The 23,619-nt window shown below is 43.6% G+C and overlaps 1 protein-coding gene and 1 long non-coding RNA gene across 7 annotated transcripts in view; both read left to right on the forward strand.

The window, feature by feature from the left end:
• Nucleotides 1-23,619, forward strand: part of LOC144006685 (sialate:O-sulfotransferase 1-like) — a 236,931-nt gene that overhangs the window by 59,780 nt on the left and 153,532 nt on the right. For all 6 annotated transcript variants that reach the window (XR_013279902.1, XR_013279901.1, XR_013279904.1 and 3 more), the window contains one exon: nucleotides 14,205-14,326. Coding sequence is in view for 2 of the 6 variants with exons in the window: in XM_077505671.1 (XP_077361797.1) it covers nucleotides 14,205-14,326 (122 nt within the window). In the remaining 4 variants the exon portion in view is untranslated. The remainder of the gene's footprint in view (nucleotides 1-14,204; nucleotides 14,327-23,619) is intronic.
• Nucleotides 5,161-10,703, forward strand: LOC144006687 (uncharacterized). Its single transcript, XR_013279905.1, has 3 exons — nucleotides 5,161-8,527; nucleotides 8,613-8,660; nucleotides 8,739-10,703. It is a non-coding gene; the product is annotated as an uncharacterized LOC144006687 (long non-coding RNA).

The raw sequence follows: 23,619 nt of genomic DNA on the forward strand, positions 1-23,619 counted from the left end.
CCGACGTGTCGCGGACAAACGGGGCATGTCGTAAACAATTTTGGGTTGTCTTGATGTAGCGTCGCCCGTGTAGTGTGACACGTTCAACGACTGGTCGCCTGTTGTCCGGGACAGTTCACGACCGTCACGACGAAAGTCTAGCATGTTAGAATTTTTGCTTGTCTTGACGCATAATGTGACATACCTACGTCGTCGTCCGTTTGGTTCCACAGCATTGACCAATAGAGAGAGGGAGCGAAACGTCAATCACACACTGAGCAGCACTTTATAGATCTTTTAATTAATTAATTAATTAATTAATTAATTAATTAATCCCCTGGATATCTCATGGGATAGGGCCATGGAGACAGGTGCAACTCGGAGGAAAAAAAAAAAAAAGCGCCCCGCTGCAGCGCTGCGGCTGCATGGAGCACGCACGCCTCAACGTGAATAGAGGACCAAAAAATAGATATATATTGTGACTGTTGTTCTAATAATTTCAGAGATTTGGGCATATGAGTAGGGATGGGCACATATTTAGTGAGGATCGATCACATTTTCATATAGTCGGGCCAGGCCTGGCCGCCTTGTCACCCGTTCTCACTTGAAAGTTTTTTTCTCCTCTCGGAGTGAATGGCGTACTATACAATGCACCATGCTAAAACAAGTCAAATATGAATAAATTAAACAAAATTAAAAAAATACTCAAATAATATAATATTTCAGTATTTGATAAAATATTAACATAAGGTCATCCCACAAATTAATGAACAAAATCGGCAATATTACCCCGGCGCATGTAGGCCTAAATAAATTAAAATACAGTGTTGGCTACTAAATCATATTTGAAACACTATTGAGGAGCAGGGAGCGCAAGCAATGCGCTCACATCACACTTGTCCCATGCGTGCATGCTCCATTCACGCAAACACTCCCTGTCCGTGCCGCTTTTTTTTTTTGGTTCCACCTCCCCGACAAACAGTGGCCGACGCGTCTGTCTTGGCAAGACAACACGCGATGATCGGCTGATGTCTTGTCGCGTTCAGACGTGTAGTGTGACTACACGCCCCATCCACGACACGGAGCGAATTTATTGGGTAATGTGACAGCACAACTGTTGTGTAAGACAAAAAAATCGCGTAGTCTGACCTCGGCATAAGAATGCGCTGTGTCCGGTAATAGCGCAAAATATTGCACCACAGCTGCACCCGCAGTCTGCGCCCAGTTACCCACCTATTCACTAAGGATATTGCTCTAATCATATACTGGCGCAAACACACCCACAAAACTGACAGCTTGGAGCAAATTTGCACCTGATTTACCACACATGGCAATGGATTTGCGCCAAGAACATGGTTGTTATAGTAACAGTTGCGAGAAAGATGACATTATCAGAAAGCGAAGTTGGACCGAGAGTAAGCGTTTAGAGCGCCATTAAGCTTTACAGGGCAGAGAGGACGACGTCATTCATTCATAAAGTACAAATTATTGGTGCGGTCGTTTTTAAAAATGTATTTTCAGAGGTTGGCGTGGGCGTACAGTATGCATCTGACACGTAAAAATGATCGTAAAATGCCTCCCCGCCATTGCCGATCAGCCCGGGTTACGTTATGTGTCCTAAAACAAACATGGGAAAATTTCCCCCTCCCTCTCTTTCTCTCTCCTCTCTGCGTGAACAGCCAGAGAGCGACGTACACTGTGCCATGCACTGCTGTCATGATCCTGGGATCGAGGTTGCGTCAGGTTAATACATGCTTTCCAAAAACGTTATTTGCTTTACGCAAACTGGGTGTGGCTATTTGCGCTGGCGTTAGTCAATCAGATGCTGCATATCAATGAGTCTCATTTGCATTGAGGTAGGCATATTTGCATCAAATGTATGCAAATTACCTAATTTACATACATGCAAATAACACCGGCGCACCGTGGCGCAATCTGTATAGCAGCACACTTAGTGATGGATTTCCCCATCTGCGCGTGTTTAGTGAATTAGGCGCTCCCTGATTGCTCCATTTTTACCGGTTAGCGTGGTGCAAAGGTGACGCAAACCCTTGGTGAATAGGCCCCTTTGTTTTTGTTTTTTTGTTTTTTACCATCCTCAAATTAATCCAAATCAAGGGGTGTTTCTACAGGGGCTTAAAGATGCCCAAAGCAGGAAATTGAATTTCAAATCTGGCCGAAAATGAAACCGCACACTCCCTTCTTCACGTACACAATGTGCGCATGTCAAATCCACGACAGAGGGCAGGAAATTCAAACCCGAATCCAGTCTGAAAGCTTGGCGAGAGGCTTGCAGGAATACCCATTATGAACAGCTAAGGTGGTCACACTTGGTTCTCGAGGACCGGAATGTTGCAGGTTTTGGATGTTTCCCTTCTCCAACACAGCTGAGATATGACAACCTCATCAGCAAGCTCTGCATAAGCCTGATAATGAGCCTGTTGTTTGGAATCAGCTGCATCAGAGCAGGGTATAATCCAAAACCTGCAGGACTCCGGCCATCGAGGGCCGAGTTTGCCCACCACTGGTTTATAAGATGTTTCAGTCATAAATGGTCAAATAAAAAGGCTATTGTAAATATATTTTGGGGAAAATTGTTGCATAGTGCAGCTTTAAATAAAATTTTATCCACATTGTTTAGGCATTTACCTGTACCTATCAAGTATTTAGGGGGCTGTAAAATAAATAAATAAATAAATAAATAATTAAAAAGAATTGATTTATGATTTATAGTGCATTTCATGCACAACGCAAGTCATTATGTTTCACATAATGTAATTTAAAGCATTAACATTTTGTTGATATGTTTTGAATTTTGATTCATTCATATTATCCATCCATTTTCTTAACCGCTTGCTCCTCACAAGGGATACTGAACAGGTGGCCAGCCAATCGCAGGGTACATATCATTCATATTGTTCACTCTGATAATAAAGGACACCAGTAAATCGGGGGACTAAATTATACACTTGGACAGGGGGTGGGTGTTATTCACAGAATTTTACATTAACAAGAATTTTTTGAATAAATGAGAATTAACTAAAGGTTATCGCCCCCCGAAGAAAAAGCAAGAAGATAAGTAAATGAAAATATTTGATAAAAAAAAAAAATGCCTCTCGTCACATACACAATATATGGGTTTGATGAGGTCGCGCTGCGCCCCGCTAAATGTTATGTAAAAAGGGCTTTATGCCAACAGACCTTCCAAACTGGAACGTCTAATGCAATACAGTTTGAATGGTTGTGACTGTTTGGCACAAAGAAAAAATCAGATAAATCAAATATGCCCTAATTTTTTCATGTTTAGAAATGTCGTCTCTCTATTACATTAGGGCAATCGTCACATATAAAGAAAAAGTAATACTAATATTTTAAGGTCAATCCATCCATCCATTTGTTTTCTATACTGTGTGTCCTCTTTATGACTGCAGGTCAACTGCAGCTTATCCCAGCTGACTTTGGGCGAACTGGTCACGAGCAGGCCACATGTGTATTTACAAAAAGGTGTGGGTTGTGAGGGCCTGCACAAGTATGTCAATGTCAAATTGCTGACAAAGCAATTCAACAACAGTTCAGCCTCAGCCTCTCAAATCCACTTGTTCCCTCAGGCCACCTTTAAATCCTTGAAAAATATGTTCTTTCCATTTTTTATCCTACCACCATTGAGGATTTATACAAACATGCCTTGAGTGTTTTTCTCCGTTTCGGAAATAATTCACATTGATTCCCACCTGGCTGTATTCAGGGCTCCAGCATGGTCTTAAATACAGTGATTCCCTGTAATTTGCTCCATTTGGTGAAATTCTGGTGCATGTTTGCATGAGAATCACGTTTTAACATGTGGGAAGTGTGCCGATTGTAGGCATGAGTTTAGTTCAGCTTAATTTTTGCTCCAAAACACAAAGCACGAGAACCAATTCAAGATGTTATGAAAAAGTCTGCCTGTACAAACATAATAAACATACTGTTACCACAATAGCTCTCTGATTCTGAGCTCCAGCAGCTGTAGCAGTATGGTGATTATTACCTCCACCAATTTCTGTGGAAGGATGGCTGAGCAAGAACTTGTCAAATTTTGGGGCTGATCTGAATATAAATATGTAGAAATATATTTTTATTCCATACATTTACAATAAAAATGGTTAAAGGGGCTGTCTGCTGGTTTCACTCAGGAAAATTCACTTTTTAAATACAGGATTTAAACAAACAAACTACTTCTCAATTTATAGATATGGGCTTTTCATAACGTGTGGGGGTGATTTTGTCCTAAACCCCCACACCCCCAGCCTGTATTTTGCCATTTTGTATTTGTGATTTTTTTTTTCATTCACTCATTCACACATGTAAGCTTCTGTGAGTGAGTGAGTGAGTGAGTGAGTGAGTGAGTGAGTGAGTGAAAAAATAATAATAATCCATGCGTGCTTTCAAATTGCCGCGGGAGTGACGTCATGCAGCCGACACGTTCGCCCGGCCCCGTTTGCGACCCCCCCCACCCCCCCACCCCCACCCCCACCCCCCGCTCTGCGATTGGCTGGAGGATGTAAACACTGTCTTTCCACAAAACGGCCCGCTGTTTACAAAACAAACACAAAATGGCAAAATACAGGCTGGGGGTGTGGCGGTTTAGGACAAAATCACCCTCACACGTTATGAAAAGCCCATATCTATAAATTGATAAATAGTTTGTTTGTTTAAATCATTTATTTAAAAAGTGCATTTTCCCGAGTGAAACTGGCAGACAGCCCCTTTAATATGGTTAACTAGTGGTTTGAAGTTTGGAAAATGCCCCACACCCAAAGTCTGCTAGGACAGACTCCAGCTAATTCGTGCCCCCATTGAAGTCAGTCCCAGTGTATAGGAAAAGGAGGGATGAAATTTCCTAATATGTCTTACCTTATTTAGTGAGGTAGAAATGCAGTGCAGTTCAAATATACAAGTACAAACTGAAGTCCAATAGTAAACATTTTTGTTGAATAAATGCCTGTCAATCATTGACACGACAAGGAGAGGTAGGACTCAGACGCAGGATAAAGGTAGGCCACCAAGGCAACAGGTTTATTTCCGGTCAACAGCTGTCTCCTCTCAAACTGAGAGGAGAAAGGGAAGTCAAAAAGTGGAGAACTAAAAACGCTCCACTGGGGAGGAAAAAACAGGCAAAAGGTACAGGGGACAACTAAAGGCGCTCCGCTAGGGAGGAAAAAAGGCTCAAGGCACAAGGGGTAACTAAGGGCGCTCCGCTGGGGAGGAAAAGGCACAAAAACAAGGCAAAACGACAAGGCAACGGGAACAAGGACTTGAGGACTGTGGGACACTTCCATGCACTGAGATGTGACACTTCGGCACGGAGGGGAGAATGCAGATGGCTTTTTATTGTGTGGGTTGATTGATGGCAGGTGGTGATAATCATGGGCGGGGACCGGTAATTAGTGAGCGGCAGGAAGGGCAAGTGACCTGGGGTGAGAGGAGAGTTAGAATTTCAAAATAAAACAGGAAACATGACTGATAAAATAAAAGCATGAACCGCCACGCCGGTGGCGGCGTGACAGTACCCCCCCCTCAACGGCCGGCTCTCGACGGCCCAGGTATGTCAGGGTGCTCAGCATAAAAATCGTCAATGAGCGAGGGATCAACGATGAACCGGGAGGGAACCCATTGCCTTTCCTCCGGGCCGTATCCCTCCCAGTCTACCAGATATTGTCTTCCGCGGCCCCGATTACGAACATCCAAGAGTTTTCTGACCTTGTAAACGGGGCCGCCATCAATCATCTCGGGGGGAGGTGGATCAGGTTCGGAGGGTACAAGCGGGCTTTCGTGGACCGGTTTAACTTGGCTGACATGGAACGTGGGATGGACTCTGAGGGATCTTGGCAGGCGGAGTCTTACGGCAGCTGGACCTAGAGTCTTGGTTACGGGAAAAGGCCCCACAAATCGCGGGGCCAGCTTTGGACATGGTACCTTGAGTCGAAGGTGTTTAGCTGACAGCCACACCTGTTGGCCTGGGCGGTATTCGGGCGCCGGTCTCCTTCTCCGGTCGGCGGCCCTTTTCACCTGGTCTCCCTGGCGTTGAAGCGCCATCCGGGCCGCCGACCAGACTTTATGGCACCGACGGACCATGGTCTGGACTGAGGGGACCGTTGCCTCCTCTTCCAGCTCGGCAAAGAATGGGGGGTCGTAGCCATGGACGCATTTGAACGGGGTGAGACCTGTGGCAGATGTGGGTAAAGAGTTATGTGCAAGCTCGACCCATACCAGATAATCGCTCCAGGAAGTTGGGTTCTGGGATACGAGGCATCGGAGTCCGGTTTCAAGTTGTTGATTCAATCTTTCGGCCTGTCCATTGGCCTCCGGATGGTACCCCGAAGTCAGGTTGGCCTTGGCTCCCAGGGCTTTGCAAAACTGAGTCCAGAATCGGGAGACGAACTGTGGTCCACGGTCGGAAACGATGTGCAAGGGGAAACCATAAAACCTGAATATGTGGTGGATCATGATGTCTGCGGTAGTCTTGGCGGATGGGAGCTTGGTCAGTGGAATGAAGCGAACCATTTTGGAGAATCGGTCAACAACTGTGAGGATGGTGGTTTTACCATGGGATGGGGGTAGTCCGGTCACAAAGTCCAAGGAGATTTCTGCCCATGGCCTGGATGGGATTGGTAGCGGTTGGAGAAGGCCCATCCGGGACTGATTGGAGGTCTTGTTTCTGGCACAAGTTGGACAAGCGGCGACGTATTCCTTGATGGTGGTCTCCATTGCCGGCCACCAGAATCTCCGGGCCACAGCGAACATGGTCCTGCGGATTCCAGGATGACAGAACAGTCGTGATGTGTGAGCCCAGTGGATTACCTGGGCTCGGAGCCCCTCAGGTACGAAGAGCCGACGTGGAGGGCATGCCGTGGGAGGAGTGACATCTCGAAGAGCCTCCTTGACGTCGTCCTCTATCTGCCACCTCATAGCTCCTACCACACAGTCTCGGGGCAAAATTGTTTCGGGCTTGGTCTCAAAAGGTTCGGATTTGTGGACCCTTGATAAGGCGTCAGCCTTGATGTTTCTACTGCCTGGCCTGTAAAGGGTTGAGTCTCTTGGCATGGCGTAAGTATTCTAGGTTCCGGTGGTCGGTCCAGATCACGAAGGGGTGTTCTGCTCCTTCCAGCCAGTGCCTCCACTCCTCGAGAGCCACCTTCACAGCTAGCAGCTCCCGATCTCCAACAGAGTAGTTGCGTTCTGCTTTGGATAGCTCCGCGAGAGGAAGGCGCAGGGATGTGTCTTGCCGTCCTCTTGGCATCGCTGGGACAGTACTGCCCCAATCCCAATATTCGAGGCGTCCACCTCCACCACGAACTGGCGTTTGGGGTCAGGAACTTTGAGGATTGGGGCATTGGTAAATCGAACTTTTAAGTCCTTAACTCATTCACTGCCTTGGACGAGTCAGTTCGTTAAAGTGAAAAATAGCGCCCCCTGCCTTCGACGAGTTAATTCGTCAATCCCTTTTTTTATGGCAAGCTGTGGATAAAGGTCTGGGGCATCAGATGTGTGATTTTCAAGGTTGTAGCCTATTTACTTCCACCACTGGATGGCAGCACTGCCTTGGGAGTGAGCTTATCCAACGTGACGCACCAACGGAAGTTGAGGAGTAGGTGAGGAGCGGAGCAGAGCGGAGCATATTAGCATAGCAGAGCATATTAGAATAGCAGATCCAGCATTATGTCTACTTTTAGACAGCTTACACTGGAGGAGAGTTTGTTGAAACCAAAGTCCAGCCAGAAACGTGGAGGATCGTCATCTTTGAACGAAAATGACGATCAAAGAAGGGAAAAGATGACGTTGAGGAGCAAGGTACCACGTGTGCAAACGGAGCCGCATGTTAGTCAACCCGTGAGCTCACAAGGCAGTCAGGAGGAATCTGTTGCTGCATCCATCGATTCCACTGAATGGACGGACACGTCATGCGACTCATCGGATGAGTATCTGCCCACAAAAACCCCTGACTGGAGCGAAGACTCGGACACATCGCAGAGTAGCGATGACGGTGAGAGCTAACGTGCTAACTCGCTAACATTGCCTTTACTCGCGATCTCCTCGTCTTTCCGTTACATGCACTTCATTTATTATACTGTTGCCACAGTTGCCATTACTAACGGCTGTACAGATGATGCATTTTATTGCTGTGGACGTAAATGTGTTGTGATAATGAGCTAACTTGCGCGATCGTCAAATTTAAACCCATCCTGTACGAGTTGTGTTTTTCTGTCGATGTGGGTGGCGATAAAAATGTGATACGGAGTACAGCATTGATGATAGAAGGACTAGTTAGTCTTATTTATTGTTCTTCTTTCAGTGATCGACAACTGTGCATGTATATAAAAAGCTAGACTAAGTCAAGCAATGAGGAGAAAATGACTAGTGTAAATCTAAGTGTATGAAAGGGCAGGAAAATGTTTAGCAAAGGTAAAGAGGAAAAAAAATCCAGGCAGCAGTAAAAATCATATGCTTCTATTATTTACAGATTGGCCATCCACCAGTCGGGTCTCACCGATTGGCAGAGCAAAGAGAAGTAAAAAAAAATAAATAAATAAAAAAATCCGCAAAAAAATATAGCAATAAAACAAAAAGTAATCTTTTGATCCTATGTTTCACAGCAGGTACATCCAGAAATACTGCGGCTGCTTTGGGTGGGGCTAAAAGAGGTAAAAACGTTTTTAGTACAAATCACACCACATCAATAAATAAAAATTTCATGGTATTTATTTTTCTGTAATTTACAGTTGGATCATTGAACCGAAGCGAGGATCAATCCTGGAAGCAGACACACTGGAGGCCAAAAAGGATTCGCTTCACTGCTAAGCCTGGACCCCAGGGCTCTGCTGCGGAGCTGGAGTCAGACCTGCCGGTCGATTTTCTCGAGCTTTTCATCACCAATGAGCTGCTGCAGCATATTGTTGATGAGACAAATGCCAACGCGCTTGATTCGTTGCAGGAAAACCCCTGTGGACTTCCATACAGTAGAAGTCACGACTGGAGGCCACTTACTGTAGAAGAACTCAAAACCTTCCTTGGCCTAAGTTTCATTACAGGGTTCATCAAGAAACCTGTCTTGGAAGACTACTGGAGTGTAGAGGAATTTGAGAGCACACCTTTTTTTTGGACAAACAATGTCCAGAAATAGATATCAAATTATTTGGAGGTATTTGCACTTCAATGGCACTGCACATGATTCATCAGACAAAATGCACAAGGTCCGCCCAGTCCTGGACTATGTAGTGGCCAAATTCAAAGATCTGTACACGCCAAAACAAAACATTTGTATAGATGAGGGCATGATGATGTGGCGTGGTCGGCTCTCCTTCAAAGTGTACAACCCCCAAAAACCCATCAAATATGGGATTAAATCATATATTCTTTGTGATTCTGAGACTGGCTACTGCTTCAACTTGATGCCATACATCGGTGTATCCCATACCCTGCCTGACATTGTTTTTACACTACTTGACCGCCTCACAGGTCAGGGATATACCCTGTTTATGGACCATTTCTATAATTCTATTGGCCTCTGTGAGCGTCTTCTTTCAGCAAAGACTAATGTGTGTGGGACACTCCGAAAGAACCGTGGGGAGCCTCAGCTCATAAGAGAGGCAAACAAGACAAGCTTGGGGGCAAATGGCAAGCTTGTCTGTCACAATGAGAAGGTGATGGTTGTTGCATGGCAGGACAAGCGGACTGTCAAGATGGTGACAACCTGCCATAAAGACAGAACGCATCCTGTCGAAGTGTGGCAGAAGGGGAACAAGGAGAAAGTCACCATTCTCAAACCGGAATGTGTTGTGGAGTACAATGCTTCAATGAATGGGGTGGACAAACTAGACCAAAACATTGTGTATTACCCCTTCCTCAGGCGCTCTGTCAATTGGTCAATGAAGTTTGTCACTTATCTTTTTCAATTGTGCATGTTCAATGCACATGTTTTATACAGAGTCAAAAACCCACAGAAGCCTGCAACCTTACTTGCGTTTATAAAAAAGGTTGTTGTTTCATGGACCGTGAAAAAGCAAGTTGGACAGGGTGATGAGCAAGCTGTGGAGAAACAAACAAGGGCCCCATACATGAAAGACCCGGAGAGCAGGCTTGATGGGCAAATGGGCAGGCATCGGCTGGAGAAGTTGGTGCCCACCAGCAAGAAGTTGGTGCCAACAAGAAGGTGTCGGGTGTGCCAACGAAAAGGCCTAAGGAGGGAGACCACCATGTGGTGTGCATCTTGCCATGTACCCTTGCACCCAGGAAGCTGCTTCACATCATACCACACCAAAAAACACTACACATCATAGGGGCGATACACATTCTCTCACATGCACACGCACACATGCACACACACACCCACACGCACTTGTAAATAGTTGAAAGTTCATACAAGCAGTGCGCACCCACATACTCGTGCATATGCACAAAACATGTATATAGTTCAAAATGAATTTCTTTTTTTTCTTTTTTTAAATATTGTAAATAGTTGTATTGTTGTTGTATGTAGTTCAAAATTTTTCCCACTTGTATATGTAGTTCAAAGTTTTTTTGTTTTGCTACATCTGAATTGTCAATAGTTATCAATAAATTTACCATCAAAATACATTTTTCTGTGTTTTTTATGTTGTTGTAACGAAGGAAAGGACTGTTCAGATGTTTGAGATGCTACAAAAGCAGAGAGTATTGGCATCAAAGTCAAAATTTAACTCAAAAGGAACCTTTTCACAAAAAGCTGTTTTTCTCCGTTTTCTAGTCAAAAACAGAAAAATTGGTTAAACTTAGTGTTGTTCTATTGCGAATAACTAGAGAAGGGAGAATGTTAGAAACGTACTTTTTTTTTAAATGAAAGAAGAGGGTTTAACCTTTCATTTGGTGGGTTCCATGTTTATATACCTATAGAACAAAATATTCTGTGGGTCTTCAAAAATGAGTCAAAATCCTCAAAAATGGCTGGCAAGCTGAAGCTCGCTTTTCTGAAAATGGCTGGCAGTGAATGAGTTAAATGCTCTTTCGGCTTCCGGGGTCCACATGAATCGAACCTGCGGGGAGGTCGAGGCGTGTAGGGGAGCGGCAATGGTGCTGAAGTTTCTTATGAACCGTCGATAAAAGTTGGCGAATCCGAGGAACTGCTGAACTTTCTTTCGCGAGTCCGGCGTGGGCCAATCTCGCACGGCGCTGACCTTGTCGGAGTCCATCTCCACCCTCCCGGGTGAAACGACAAATCCCAGGAAGGAGATGGTGTTGACGTGGAACAGGCTTTTTTCCGCTTTCACGTACAGCTGATGATTAAGCAGGCGTTGCAAGACTCGGTTCACATGGTTTTGATGGCTTACTTGGTCAGGAGAGTAAATCAGGATATCATCCAGGTAAACGTACACAAAGTGGTCAATGAAATCCTTTAGTACTTCGTTAATCATGGCCTGGAAGACTGCTGGAGCGTTCGTGAGGCCGAAAGGCATGACCAGGTACTCGTAATGTCCCCGGGGAGTGTTGAAACCAGTCTTCCATTCATCCCCCTCGCGGATCCGGATGAGGTGATAGGCGTTTCGGAGATCGAGCTTCGTGAATATCTTAGCTTGTTGCAGCTGGTCGAACACCGAGGACATCAATGGCAGTGGGTACCGGTTCTTAATCGTGATGTCATTCAAGGGGCTGTAGTCAATGCATGGGCGTAGGGATCCATCCTTTTTGCTCACAAAGAAGAAGCCTGCCCCCACAGGCGAGGAAGATGGTCGGATGAGGCCGGCTTTCAAGGAGTCGTCAATGTAAGTGTTCATGGCCTGGCGTTCGGGTCCTGAAACCGAGTACAGTCTCCCCTTGGGGATGGTTGATCCTGGGATCAAGTCAATCGGGCAGTCATACGGTCGATGTGGAGGAAGAGTCATGGCCTTGGTTTTGCTGAATACCTCCCGCAGGTGGTGGTAGCAGGAGGGAACGGTGTGCAGGTTCGGGTATTCCTCTTGAGCGGACGAGGCGAGGGACACCTGGTGAACCTTGGCTGTGGTGGTCCGGGGTGCTGGTTGTTCCAATCCGTGAGTCATGCAGTCCTTTCCCCACTCCAGTACGACTCCAGAGTTCCAGTCGATACTGGGGTTGTGTAAACGCAGCCAAGTGTGTCCCAAAACCAAAGTGGGGGAGGAAGCATGGAAAACATGGAAGCGAAGAGTCTCGAAGTGCTGTCCGATTTGTACTTCCAGGGGTTCGGTGATGTGGGTGATACTAAAGAGTTCCTTGCCATTCAGCGCTCTCGCCTGAATGGTCAGGGGAAGGGGTTCAGTGGTGGCTCGTACTTGCTTTACAAGGCTCCAGTCCATGAGGCTCTCATCGGAGCCGGAGTCGATGAGGGCTGACAGATCTGTGGTGAGATTGCAGTGGGTTATCTGGAGCTGCGTAACCCGTTGGTCCTTGGCGGGTCGGGGTGACGGGGAACTCACCGGTGAGCCTCTTTTAGCGGTGCAGGTTCCCACCAGGTGGCCAAGTTCGCCACAGTAGAAGCAGCGGCCCTCTCGGCGGCGACGCTGTCGCTCCTCGGGGGTTAGCTGCGCCCGTCCAAGCTGCATGGGTTCCTCTCCGGCGTGGCCCACCTCCCTTAGCGTCGGTCGGGGTGGGAAGATGGGCTGCGGCCTCCCTGTCACCAGTGGCTGTGACCGAGAGGTGGATTCCTCCCTCCTTTGGAGTCCGGCGATCTTCGTCAGTTCTTGGCGACGATGATCTGTGCGGATCGCGAGGGAGATCAAAGCTTCCAAGTCAGTGGGAAGTTCCACGGGGATCAGGAGTTCTTGTATGGCGGGTGAGAGTCCTTTCATGAAGTGATCTTGTAGTGCTGTGGAGTTCCAGCCACTGTTCGTTGCCAAGGTGCGAAAGCGGATTGCGTAATCGCTGACGGGTTCTCTGCCTTGTTGGAGCCGGCTCAAAGCTCGTGCCTTCTCTCGGTCGTTGTTGTCGGGATCAAAGACTTGGAGCAAGGCGGCTTGAAAGTCCTGTACACTCTGACAGACCGAGGAGCCCCTGGCCCATTCCGCGGTTGCCCAGGTCTTGGCCCGTCCAGTCAGGTGGGAAACCATGAAGGCCACCCGGGACCGGGCTGTGGAGAAAGCCTGTGGTGAATGTTCAAAATGGATATCACATTCCGTGAGGAAAGTCTGACAACGTCCGGGTTCACCGGAGTATCGTTCTGGGGAGGCCAGTCTCAATCCTACCCCGGTGAATGACGTGGTCGGGACGGAGAGTTCAGGGTGGGGAAGTTGTCCGGTGGTGGCTGGAGCTCACCAGCTCGTGGACCTGGCTGGACAGTTCCCCCAGCTGGGACATCATGGCTTGCTGAACCCGGTCATGGTTGTCAAGCCGGACCTCCTGGCTCTGCAGTGTAGCCTCGACCTTTCCTGCTGGGTCCATGCTGGCCGAAGTGTACTGACACGACAAGGAGAGGTAGGACTCAGACGCAGGATAAAGGTAGGCCACCAAGGCAACAGGTTTATTTCCGGTCAACAGCTGTCTCCTCTCAAACTGAGAGGAGAAAGGGAAGTCAAAAAGTGGAGAACTAAAAACGCTCCACTGGGGAGGAAAAAACAGGCAAAAGGTACAGGGGACAACTAAAGGCGCTCCACTAGGGAGGAAAAAAGGCTCAAGGCACAAGGGGTAACTAAGGGCGCTCCGCTGGGGAGGAAAAGGCACAAAAACAAGGCAAAACGACAAGGCAACGGGAACAAGGACTCGAGGACTGTGGGACGCTTCCATGCACTGAGATGTGACACTTCGGCACGGAGGGGAGAATGCAGATGGCTTTTATTGTGTGGGTTGATTGGTGGCAGGTGGTGATAATCATGGGCGGGGACCGGTAATTAGTGAGCGGCAGGAAGGGCAAGTGACCTGGGGTGAGAGGAGAGTTAGAATTTCAAAATAAAACAGGAAACATGACTGATAAAATAAAAGCATGAACCGCCACGCCGGTGGCGGCGTGACAATAATAACTAAGCTTTATTTTAAAAGGGAATGGATTTCAAATACAATCTTGAAATTCTTTTGCATAAAGAGCTTGGTCACACTTACCATTTTGTTCTGTTTCATATGATCATTTACTATAAGTTAAGTATAAGGATGCTAGTACGTCAGTAATAGTTATTTTGATAGCTAAATGTTAGCCAATTAGTTTGTTGCCTGAAATCATATTCAATTTTGTTTTCTTTTTTTTTTTTCTTCTCTTCCTTTTGCCACAGTCAGGAATGCTCACCAGCGAGGCTGCTTCAAATTGGTTAACAACACTATCAACAACTTCCCTATTCACTCATATCAAACCAATCTAACGACACAGTCCTGCATCGAGACTTGCACCGACAAGGTTTGGATACATTTATTTCCACTAAAGACTTTGATTGGAGTGAATGGGTAATCATGTAAATAATAAATATGTAATATGTAATAAATATGTAAGTTTTCCTCATAGGTGTTTTCCCTAGTTTGTGAGGGCTATATTTTTTTGTGACATATACAAATTTAGGACGCTACATTCTGTAAATTCTGTAAATCTTCATTGAGGCTGGTTAGAACGGGTGTTGGTAATTTTGGTTAGTGTTTCTCAATTCCGGTCCTCAGGCCAGCCTGTTTTCCATGTCTCCCAATTCCCAATGCAGCTGATTCCAATGACAGCTAATCAGCCAGCTCTGGAGAAGCCTGATAACGATCCTCACCTGCGTTGCAATTGGGAGACATGGAAAATAGAGATAGACCGATAATCGGCCGGGCCGATAATCGGGGCCGATATTTGACATATTAGTACATATCGGTATCGGCCTGTTTTATTAATCTGACGGCCGATATATAAGCGACCCATTTAAAACTCCGTCTTTTCGCTTCGAATGCAGCCAGAGCGTCTCTGTCTGTTATGGAGTCCAACTCCAGCAACGTAACGCCCATAGCAGCATTTGATTGGTTAGCCGTGCAAGAGCCAGAACCAATCAGTAGTGTATGCCGTGTATCACAGTAGCAGTAGTAGCATTGCCTTGCATTGAATCCCCGCTAGCTAACAGTGGTGTGTTCAGCTTAGCATGTAGGCTAACACCCAGTAGCTAATTCGCTACTTGAACTACTCAGGGAGGGAATCACACACATTTTCACTTAATTAAGTTAACAATGTTTGTTAGAAAGGTTCCAAATATTAACAATTGTCATTATTATATTGTCTAGTTCCATGTTAAGAGTAGAGTAACGTCATTATATTTACCTCTCGTGACGCACACATTGCATTCTGGGTCACGTCCACTATTTGTTGCATAGCGGTTATTATGCAGTTAGATGCCACAGTGACACTAAATAGCGTTTAGTTACTTTATATTGTGTTTATTTGTCGCACTGGTTTGCCATTGTGTGCCTTAAACTTCGACGTCGATTTGATTGACAGCTCGTTGTGCACCTCGTTAAAGTCCGCTCCGTAACAAATTAAGTGTCTCAAACACCGTTTAACTACACGAACGTGTTCTCTTCCGCATGTTAGGCATTAGTCGAGAAGTGCACTAAAGTATAGTGTGCTTATTTGCTCGTTTTGTCTCTCTTTTCACGTCATGTCTGCCGTCAGTTGGGACATTATCCTCTCAATGGATGCCACTAATATGTAACATCTACGGCCGTAGTCGGCTGCAATTAATGTTCAGTGATGTAATTTCGTTACGTGCATCATACTTTGAATAATGAGCTCATGTTTGGTGTGTTGTATAACTCTCGTGTGTTAGTAACTATTCATGTGGACAGCAAAGAGAGTGCTTGTTAATGTGAATTAGCAATGTTGCAGCCCAGTTATTATTTAGATAAGTAAATCTGTGCCATTAAGTGATACAGTACAGTACAGTACAGTACAGTACAGTACAGTACAGTAGTGAGAGAATAGTGTGCCCATATACACACACGTGTCTATAAGTGTAAAAGACAGAAACTGGCAGCGGTCCACCGCAACAATGTCTGTTTAACCAAGTTATTCTTACTATTATTATAACCAAGTTATTTTACTCTACCTTTTCCTGCGTTGATTGGGGCATCCTAAGTGGCAGTAAACTTCATGATGAAGTGTGTTGTATCCTGAAGCTGTCTTTTGACAGTTCTCTTGTAGAGAGGAGTAGCATGATATTGCTGTTCTCGATTTAAGATCCTAAGCTTATCAATACTGTCTATATGGTAACAATAACAATAATCATAATAAGGTCTACAAGAACTGTATGGTGTTCAGGGATGAATAGTTTTTCTCATGCCACTGTTGTTTCGTCAGCCCGGACGAGAGGCAGACGGTCGGACCGAGATTTACGTCCCGGCGGAGGCCGTCTTCGCCCTCCCGCCGGGCCGACGCTCAGGGGAGATATGTCGGGGAGGGGGGTGGGGGGGTGGTTGGGGGCCCCGACTGTCCTCTCCAAGAGTGATCGTATATTATGCATCCCGGGTGTCGGAAGGAGAATCTTCGCCTGTATTCTCTTTAAAGGAGAAGTTCAACAACTCAGAATCTAGAAGAAAAAAGTAACAGAGTGCCGGGCCGAGATTCAAGCTGTAGACAAAAAGATTAATTTGACACAGACATACAAACAAGACATATATTCTGGCCAGAAGGGATCAGAAATCCGTCGAACAAAGGGATGCACTGGTTTTTATAGCCTTACTAGAATCCACCCCCAAACTTTTTCCTTGGGCGTAACATCTTAAGGTAGCTAACGGTATTGGGCCACTACAAAATTTGCCCACTCCTACATATTAGCCTAATTATTCATATGAATGTCTTTGGCCACTAGAGTGCACTGCAAGATAGGAGTTTAACTTGGTGCAGTACTATTTTGTGACCATTGGGGGCACTGTTACTCCACGTAAACTTAGGCTCGCAACCTTTGGCCTATTTTAAAGCTGACCTCTGTATGAACTTCATGTTTACGCAAGCTCATGTGTACCTTCCTGCTCATAAATCTTGCGGACAAGACATTTTTATGGCCTGCACCTGGTCTTGGCTCACTCACTCACGTGTAGCACGTGTAGCTCACGTATTCGGAAAACCCCTATCTCACAGAATGCCTTCAAGGCCAGCCAGAGCACACGTGATCGGAAAACCCCTACATATGTCTGCTGGGTCAGAAGAAAGGAAATTGTGTCAGAGCAGGTTTGGGTCAAACCAGGTGGCCTTTTACAGGGATGGGGGGCATGAATCTACATAGATAACTAAAATTATATACTTCATTACTCCCTTTCATGATGTAAACACATCATGAACAATCAATGTCAAACACGGTCCCACCTATGTGTTAATCCCAGTAAATATGCGTGCATCAAAGTTCAACAATTTCGAAAAAAATGGTAATTAAATGGGATCCACTGGTAAAACACACAGAGCATAGCTATTGTAGAATTTTCTTTTGAGGCAAAAACCTGAAAATGAGGCTAAAAATGTCCAGGTGTTGATGAGGTAGGAATGTTCAAAGTTCAACTGCGGCGATCGGTGGGGCAGTAAGGGAAGTGCTTTCAATTTTCTTCGGGCAGGGCTCATGCTGCCCCAATCATCAGTCAAAATATTCAGGCCCAATCTGTACAGTCCGGCTGATTATGATTTTGCGCTGCCCGGGGCTTATTGTGCCCCATAAGAACAGTGTATTGTGAAAATGTGGTTGGTGATGTCTGATTGTATCAGAAGAAGGGGTGTGTCAAAGCAGGTTTTAGGTCAAACCAGGGGGCCTTTTATAAGGGGACTGCTGGATGGGGCATCAGGTGGGTGATCCTGGTGGGGTTTGGGGAAAGCTCATCTGGGGGCGTTGCATTTCTGGCGGTGGAGGGTCTGGTCGTGGTCAAAAAGGTGTGCCTGGTGGTGGTCGTGTAGACGTTTGCTGTTTGGCGGCTGCTCCTGGCTGGTTGGAGTTGAACACTTCTCAGCAGGAACTGGAGGTGACGACGGTGCAGGCGCTGAAGGGAGCGCTAGTTGAGGAGAGGGCTGCTGGTGGTTGCGCTGGAGGTGGCTGGGGCCCACGGCTGATGGTTGCACCTGAGTCAGTTGAGGGCTCACAATTGGTATCACGGGCTGCTATTCGGGCCATTCAGCAGCTGCTATCACCAAGTCCCCTAGACAAAAATCAAACATGAGAACTTTTCCCAATCGGTTGAACTATGTAAATTTCGAAAATTATATATATATAAAAAAAAATGTCCTTACTTACATTCAATTCCCCCTTTTGACACATACGTCATGTGTCAACACAAACGATACCAGAAGACTCCTGGTACTCAGACTGGAACCAACTTACCGTCCACGGAACGGGATCGGCACTCACGAAAACACAGAAACTTAACCTGAAAGCACTCATTTACTTACTACACCCAAAAACACATTGCAACACAAACAAATTTACAATGGTAAATAGAAATCAGTCCATAAAAAGTCATTTCAGACACAGATCAGATACACAAAGCTGGAAGGTGGTTCTTGAAGATCTCTGACCTGCAAGACCAGTCTAGCATAGGACAGCACAACATGTCGAAAAAACATTGATATCGCGATAATGGCCCATGCAATGTTTAATCTGGAATTTTACGCTTTGCATAAATTCAACCAGTCAGACATCAACTAAAAAATGCAACAACCATCCAATAGTTGATAACTGAGAGGTAATTACCCTTAAATATACAATTAGTTTGCCTATTTTGGTGCATGAAAAGAATTCTTTTAATTCCTTTAATTCTTTCATCAAATTACAAAAATGTCAGTTCTTTAGATACATGTTAAATTGCTATATTCAGCAGCCATATCGCATATCACGTTATTCCAATATCGTGCAGCCCTATTAGCATCCATCATGAATAAATCAACTATCAATGACAAAAAAAAAGCAATAAAACTGTAAGAAAATCGGGGTTAGGAAAAAACTTCACAAATCCATCATGATGAGTCTGTCGTGCTGCAAGAAAAAGGGGTTAAACAACAAAACAATACAAGTCACGGTCAGTCTGTCCCCGTCAGGTCTTCATAAAGTCAATAACACTCTTAACGTCATATGAAGTCGTAACAGCTCAGAAGTGGCACAATCATCCGAAGCCACATCATTAAAATTGGGCCTTCTCCATATGACTATTTTGTCAGTCAAATGGTGCCCTTAAATTGTCACGATCATAAACAATCCTATAATCAATATTAAAGTCAAATTTCACTAATCCGCCATTATACTCAATTAGACTAGTCAGAAAATATACAGTTACAGGTGAGAGGCAATTACTCTCATATTGTGATCACAAACACCCTTACTTGTACTAATTATCATGGCCATATTGTGCATGCAATTGTTTGCTACTCCCATAGGCGTCTGCAGCTGCTTTCTTCTTCTCTTACTCACCTTTTTTTTTTGTTTTTTTTTTATGTGAGTAAACAAACAAACAAACAAACAACACACTCCACAGACAAACAATCTCACAAATCACAACAGATACACACATTACAATAAAGATAAGAGTACACCCACATACTGGAGCTATAACCACAGAATTTAAATCAGACATTTACACCCCACAGCTCCCCTTTCACTCATGAATATGAATACTATCCCAAATTTTTCAACATCAACCTTTTACTCATCTTCCCCACGAAGCTCTTGCAAACCTAACGTTTCACAAACTAAACTTATCCTAAGTTACTATTTTCTAACTGTCATCATCACAGACTATGTAAAAAAAAATAAATCAATTAATTTAAAATACTAACAAGGATAGCTCGAATACTCCAACTTCGTTTTCCTCGTATTTCTTCTCAGAATCACTAACAACATCAGATGTGTCCACTGTAGTGCTTTTCAATGCCGATTCAATGTCATACTACTTCAGACATCTCTTTTACCACTATTTTTATCCAGATACAAAGTATTCACTCCAGTTTCAGTTTATTATGGTCCTTTACTTATGCAACAATCTCTTCTAGCCAAATTATTTAACATATATCAAAGGTATACTCTACGACATGTATCTGACTATTTTACATATCTTCTTCTTTTAACTTTTTTTTAGGGGCCGCTACAACGAATCAGTTGCCTCCATCTAACCCTGTCCTCTGCATCCTCTGCTCTCACGCCAACTACCTTCATATCCTCTTTAACTTCATCCATTTGGTCTTCCTCTAAATCTCCTACCTGGCATTTAGAAACTCATATCTTCCAATATACTCACTCTTCCTCCTCTGGACATATCCAAACTATATATAAAATTCAAACGTACTCAGGTGATTTGTTTAATCCTATGTGTCTCTTTTTTGGTTCTGTTTAGCAGTAGAAATCTCACTATATTTAATATATATATATATATATATATATATATATATATATATATATATATATATATATATATATATATATATATTTTTTTTTTTTTTTAAAGTTCACCTTCAAATTCTAACTATTTTATCCATAAAGGTGTTAAAAGGGACATAACCTCAATCATTCAATTAAGTCTTTGCAATTTGACCTACTAATTTCAGCATATTTTTCGTCTAAGTTCTATAAGCTGCAAAATACTGCTATAGTTTATCTTACTCCATTAAATAGCTGCAATATATAAATACACTTAACACAGCTAAATCTGGTTCTCCAATGTACATCGGAATCACCACTATCATTAATTCTAAGAATTCCAATATTTTAACAGCTAAATCTAAATATAAAATTGAATTGAGATGAATAATATAAAAAGTAGTCTCTCATAGTCTAAATGATACAGCCAAATTACCTAATTAAACCAATTTTCTTAGTTATTTCATCTCAATAAGCAACAATAGAGTTTCACAAATTTCAACACTTATATATCTTAACCATCCACACTTATTTTCTATTCATTCTAATTAATTTACTTAAAATGATGATTGATTTGATCATTAACAAAATTCATTCAATATGGTAACACCATACAATCCATACCCACTTGTCTAATGCGTCCTCCCAGTGTCTCCCAACCATCGTTCAATAGTTTTGTCCTCTGAGCTTACATGAGTGTGTCCATCCATGCTCGGGTTTTGTCCAGCCAGTCCAGTTTTTGTTCATCCAAGCTGCTCAGGATGTAACTGTAAGTCCTTTCAAAAGCAGTTAATCACACATAACAGGTGTTCATCATTGTCCTGTGTGTGACGTTGTGCCCCCCTACACAACAAAAGTCCTCCTTTGTTCCAGAGTTTTTCCAGACTGGAGTCACTCTTCCATTGTTCCATTTATGAAGAGATTTGGTCAACACCAGGATTTGCATCTTTCAATGGCCAAAGACTTGTACAATGTTCACATATAGGGACAAAATAAAAAAAATGTGGGCTTACTCTTACAATGACAGTCGTTTCATTGTGGATGACCAAGATATACTTGTCATTTAATATTACATTATTCTATATTTTGTAGCATTTCTAGTGCTGTAGGTAAAAGTGTGAACTAATTAAATAATCACAAAAAAAATTATCAAATTAGTCACATTATGACAGGAGATGTTTACGTCAAAGTTAGCACATATTATGTTTAAGTAATAAACACAACTACATGCATTAACCGTAAAGCATTTAATATATATTTTTGTAGAACTTTGACATTCAGATCATTTGTTTATGTCAAAACATTTGAGACATTTTTCTCTTCTTCATTTTAGATTATGAAAATAATTCACTGAATAGAAAAATGAGCATGTGCAGTGGATCAAAAAATGTTGGACATCCTTATAACACGAGACTTTCAAAAATTAACACATAACAGGTGCTCTTCAAATTTGGCAGGCAGAAAAAAAAATAAAAAATCTAATAAAAAAAAAGCTTCTTAATTAAGTGATGAATTGGGATCAATCCAAACTAAATTTAATCGATTTTATCAAAATATAATTGTTTGACAGCCCTAATCATCTCCATCAAGTCTATCAATCTAATGCTATGTTTTCTTTATTTTATTTTTCCTGCTATTTAACTTAGCCTCCTCTCAATTCATTTGGTTCAGCACCTATTATCCTTCAAAGCGACTCCTGCAAAATTCATCATTAATAATTTCTAAATATATACTCAAGCATAAACTATCATTTCGTTATGCTTTTTAAGCACAGACCAAAAGATACTACAGCAATAGTTCCTCTTGAACTAGCCTCCTCTTGAGGTGTTATAGTCAGAAATACAGCAATCTTAATGACCCAAACCTTCCTGGCTGGAGACACTGCTTAGACACGAAAAAATAAGGTCTTCCTCGACCTCCTGAAGTGCACCAAGGATTACACACAATACACTTCTTAGCCTGCTCTGAGGCCGAAAAACATAGGGTCACCTTAACCCGATTACCAACTCACAGAGAGTCCACCTAGGACTTACAAATATAACAATACAACTTTTTGGCCGTCCCGTAGGCCCTCACATACACAAGAAGTACTGACCCACCCTGGGGTCGGAACACAGATTTGGCTCACCTTAGAGCTGACGACTTGACACTTCTTATCTTAAATTTTTTATTTTTATTTTTTTAAACAAAAAGACGACTTACCCTTTGCGTCCTGCAATATCTCAACATTTTAAAACAAAATGACGACTTACCCTTTGCTTCCTGCAATATCTCAACATTTTAAAACAAAATGACGACTTACCCTTTGCGTCCTGCAATATCTCAACATTTTAAAACAAAATGACGACTTACCCTTTTCGTCCTGCAAACGATCCACACTATCGGCTCATCTTAAACCGCACTCGCAACAAGAGTTTTATCTGTTCATCTTGAACAGAACATTCACACTGTCGACTTATCTTAAGCCGTGCTCGTAACAAGAGCATAAATTGCCCTCCCTGGGCACTTCGTCAAAAAAAAAAAAAAGTTTTTCAGAAACCCTATTTATGACGGGAGACCTCTATATTTTTTAGGCACCTTTAACAACACGAAGACAAACAATATAGCCATTCATCCACTAAAGCTTTTAGACAGAACATGCATGCATTGTGTACATCTCAAATCTCCGGCCCTACACATTACAATCTTAATTTAATACAGTCAATACATAACTCTATTAAAATTTTATATATATATATATATATATCCTCTCCAAGAGTGATCGTATATTATGCATCCCGGGTGTCGGAAGGAGAATCTTCGCCTGTATTCGCTTTAAAGGAGAAGTTCAACAACTCAGAATCTAGAAGAAAAAAGTAACAGAGTGCCGGGCCGAGATTCAAGCTGTAGACAAAAAGATTTATTTGACACAGACATACAAACAAGACATATATTCTGGCCAGAAGTGATCAGAAATCCGTCGAACAAAGGGATGCACTGGTTTTTATAGCCTTACTAGAATCCACCCCCAAACTTTTTCCTTGGGCGTAACATCTTAAGGTAGCTAACGGTATTGGGCCACTACAAAATTTGCCCACTCCTACATATTAGCCTAATTATTCATATGAATGTCTTTGGCCACTAGAGTGCACTGCAAGATAGGAGTTTAACTTGGTGCAGTACTATTTTGTGACCATTGGGGGCACTGTTACTCCACGTAAACTTAGGCTCGCAACCTTTGGCCTTTTTTAAAGCTGACCTCTGTATGAACTTCATGGTTACGCAAGCTCATGTGTACCTTCCTGCTCATAAATCTTGCGGACAAGACATTTTTATGGCCTGCACCTGGTCTTGGCTCACTCACTCACGT

The sequence above is a fragment of the Festucalex cinctus genome, chromosome 18 (assembly GCF_051991245.1).
Source record: "Festucalex cinctus isolate MCC-2025b chromosome 18, RoL_Fcin_1.0, whole genome shotgun sequence".
Classification (NCBI taxonomy): domain Eukaryota; kingdom Metazoa; phylum Chordata; class Actinopteri; order Syngnathiformes; family Syngnathidae; genus Festucalex; species Festucalex cinctus.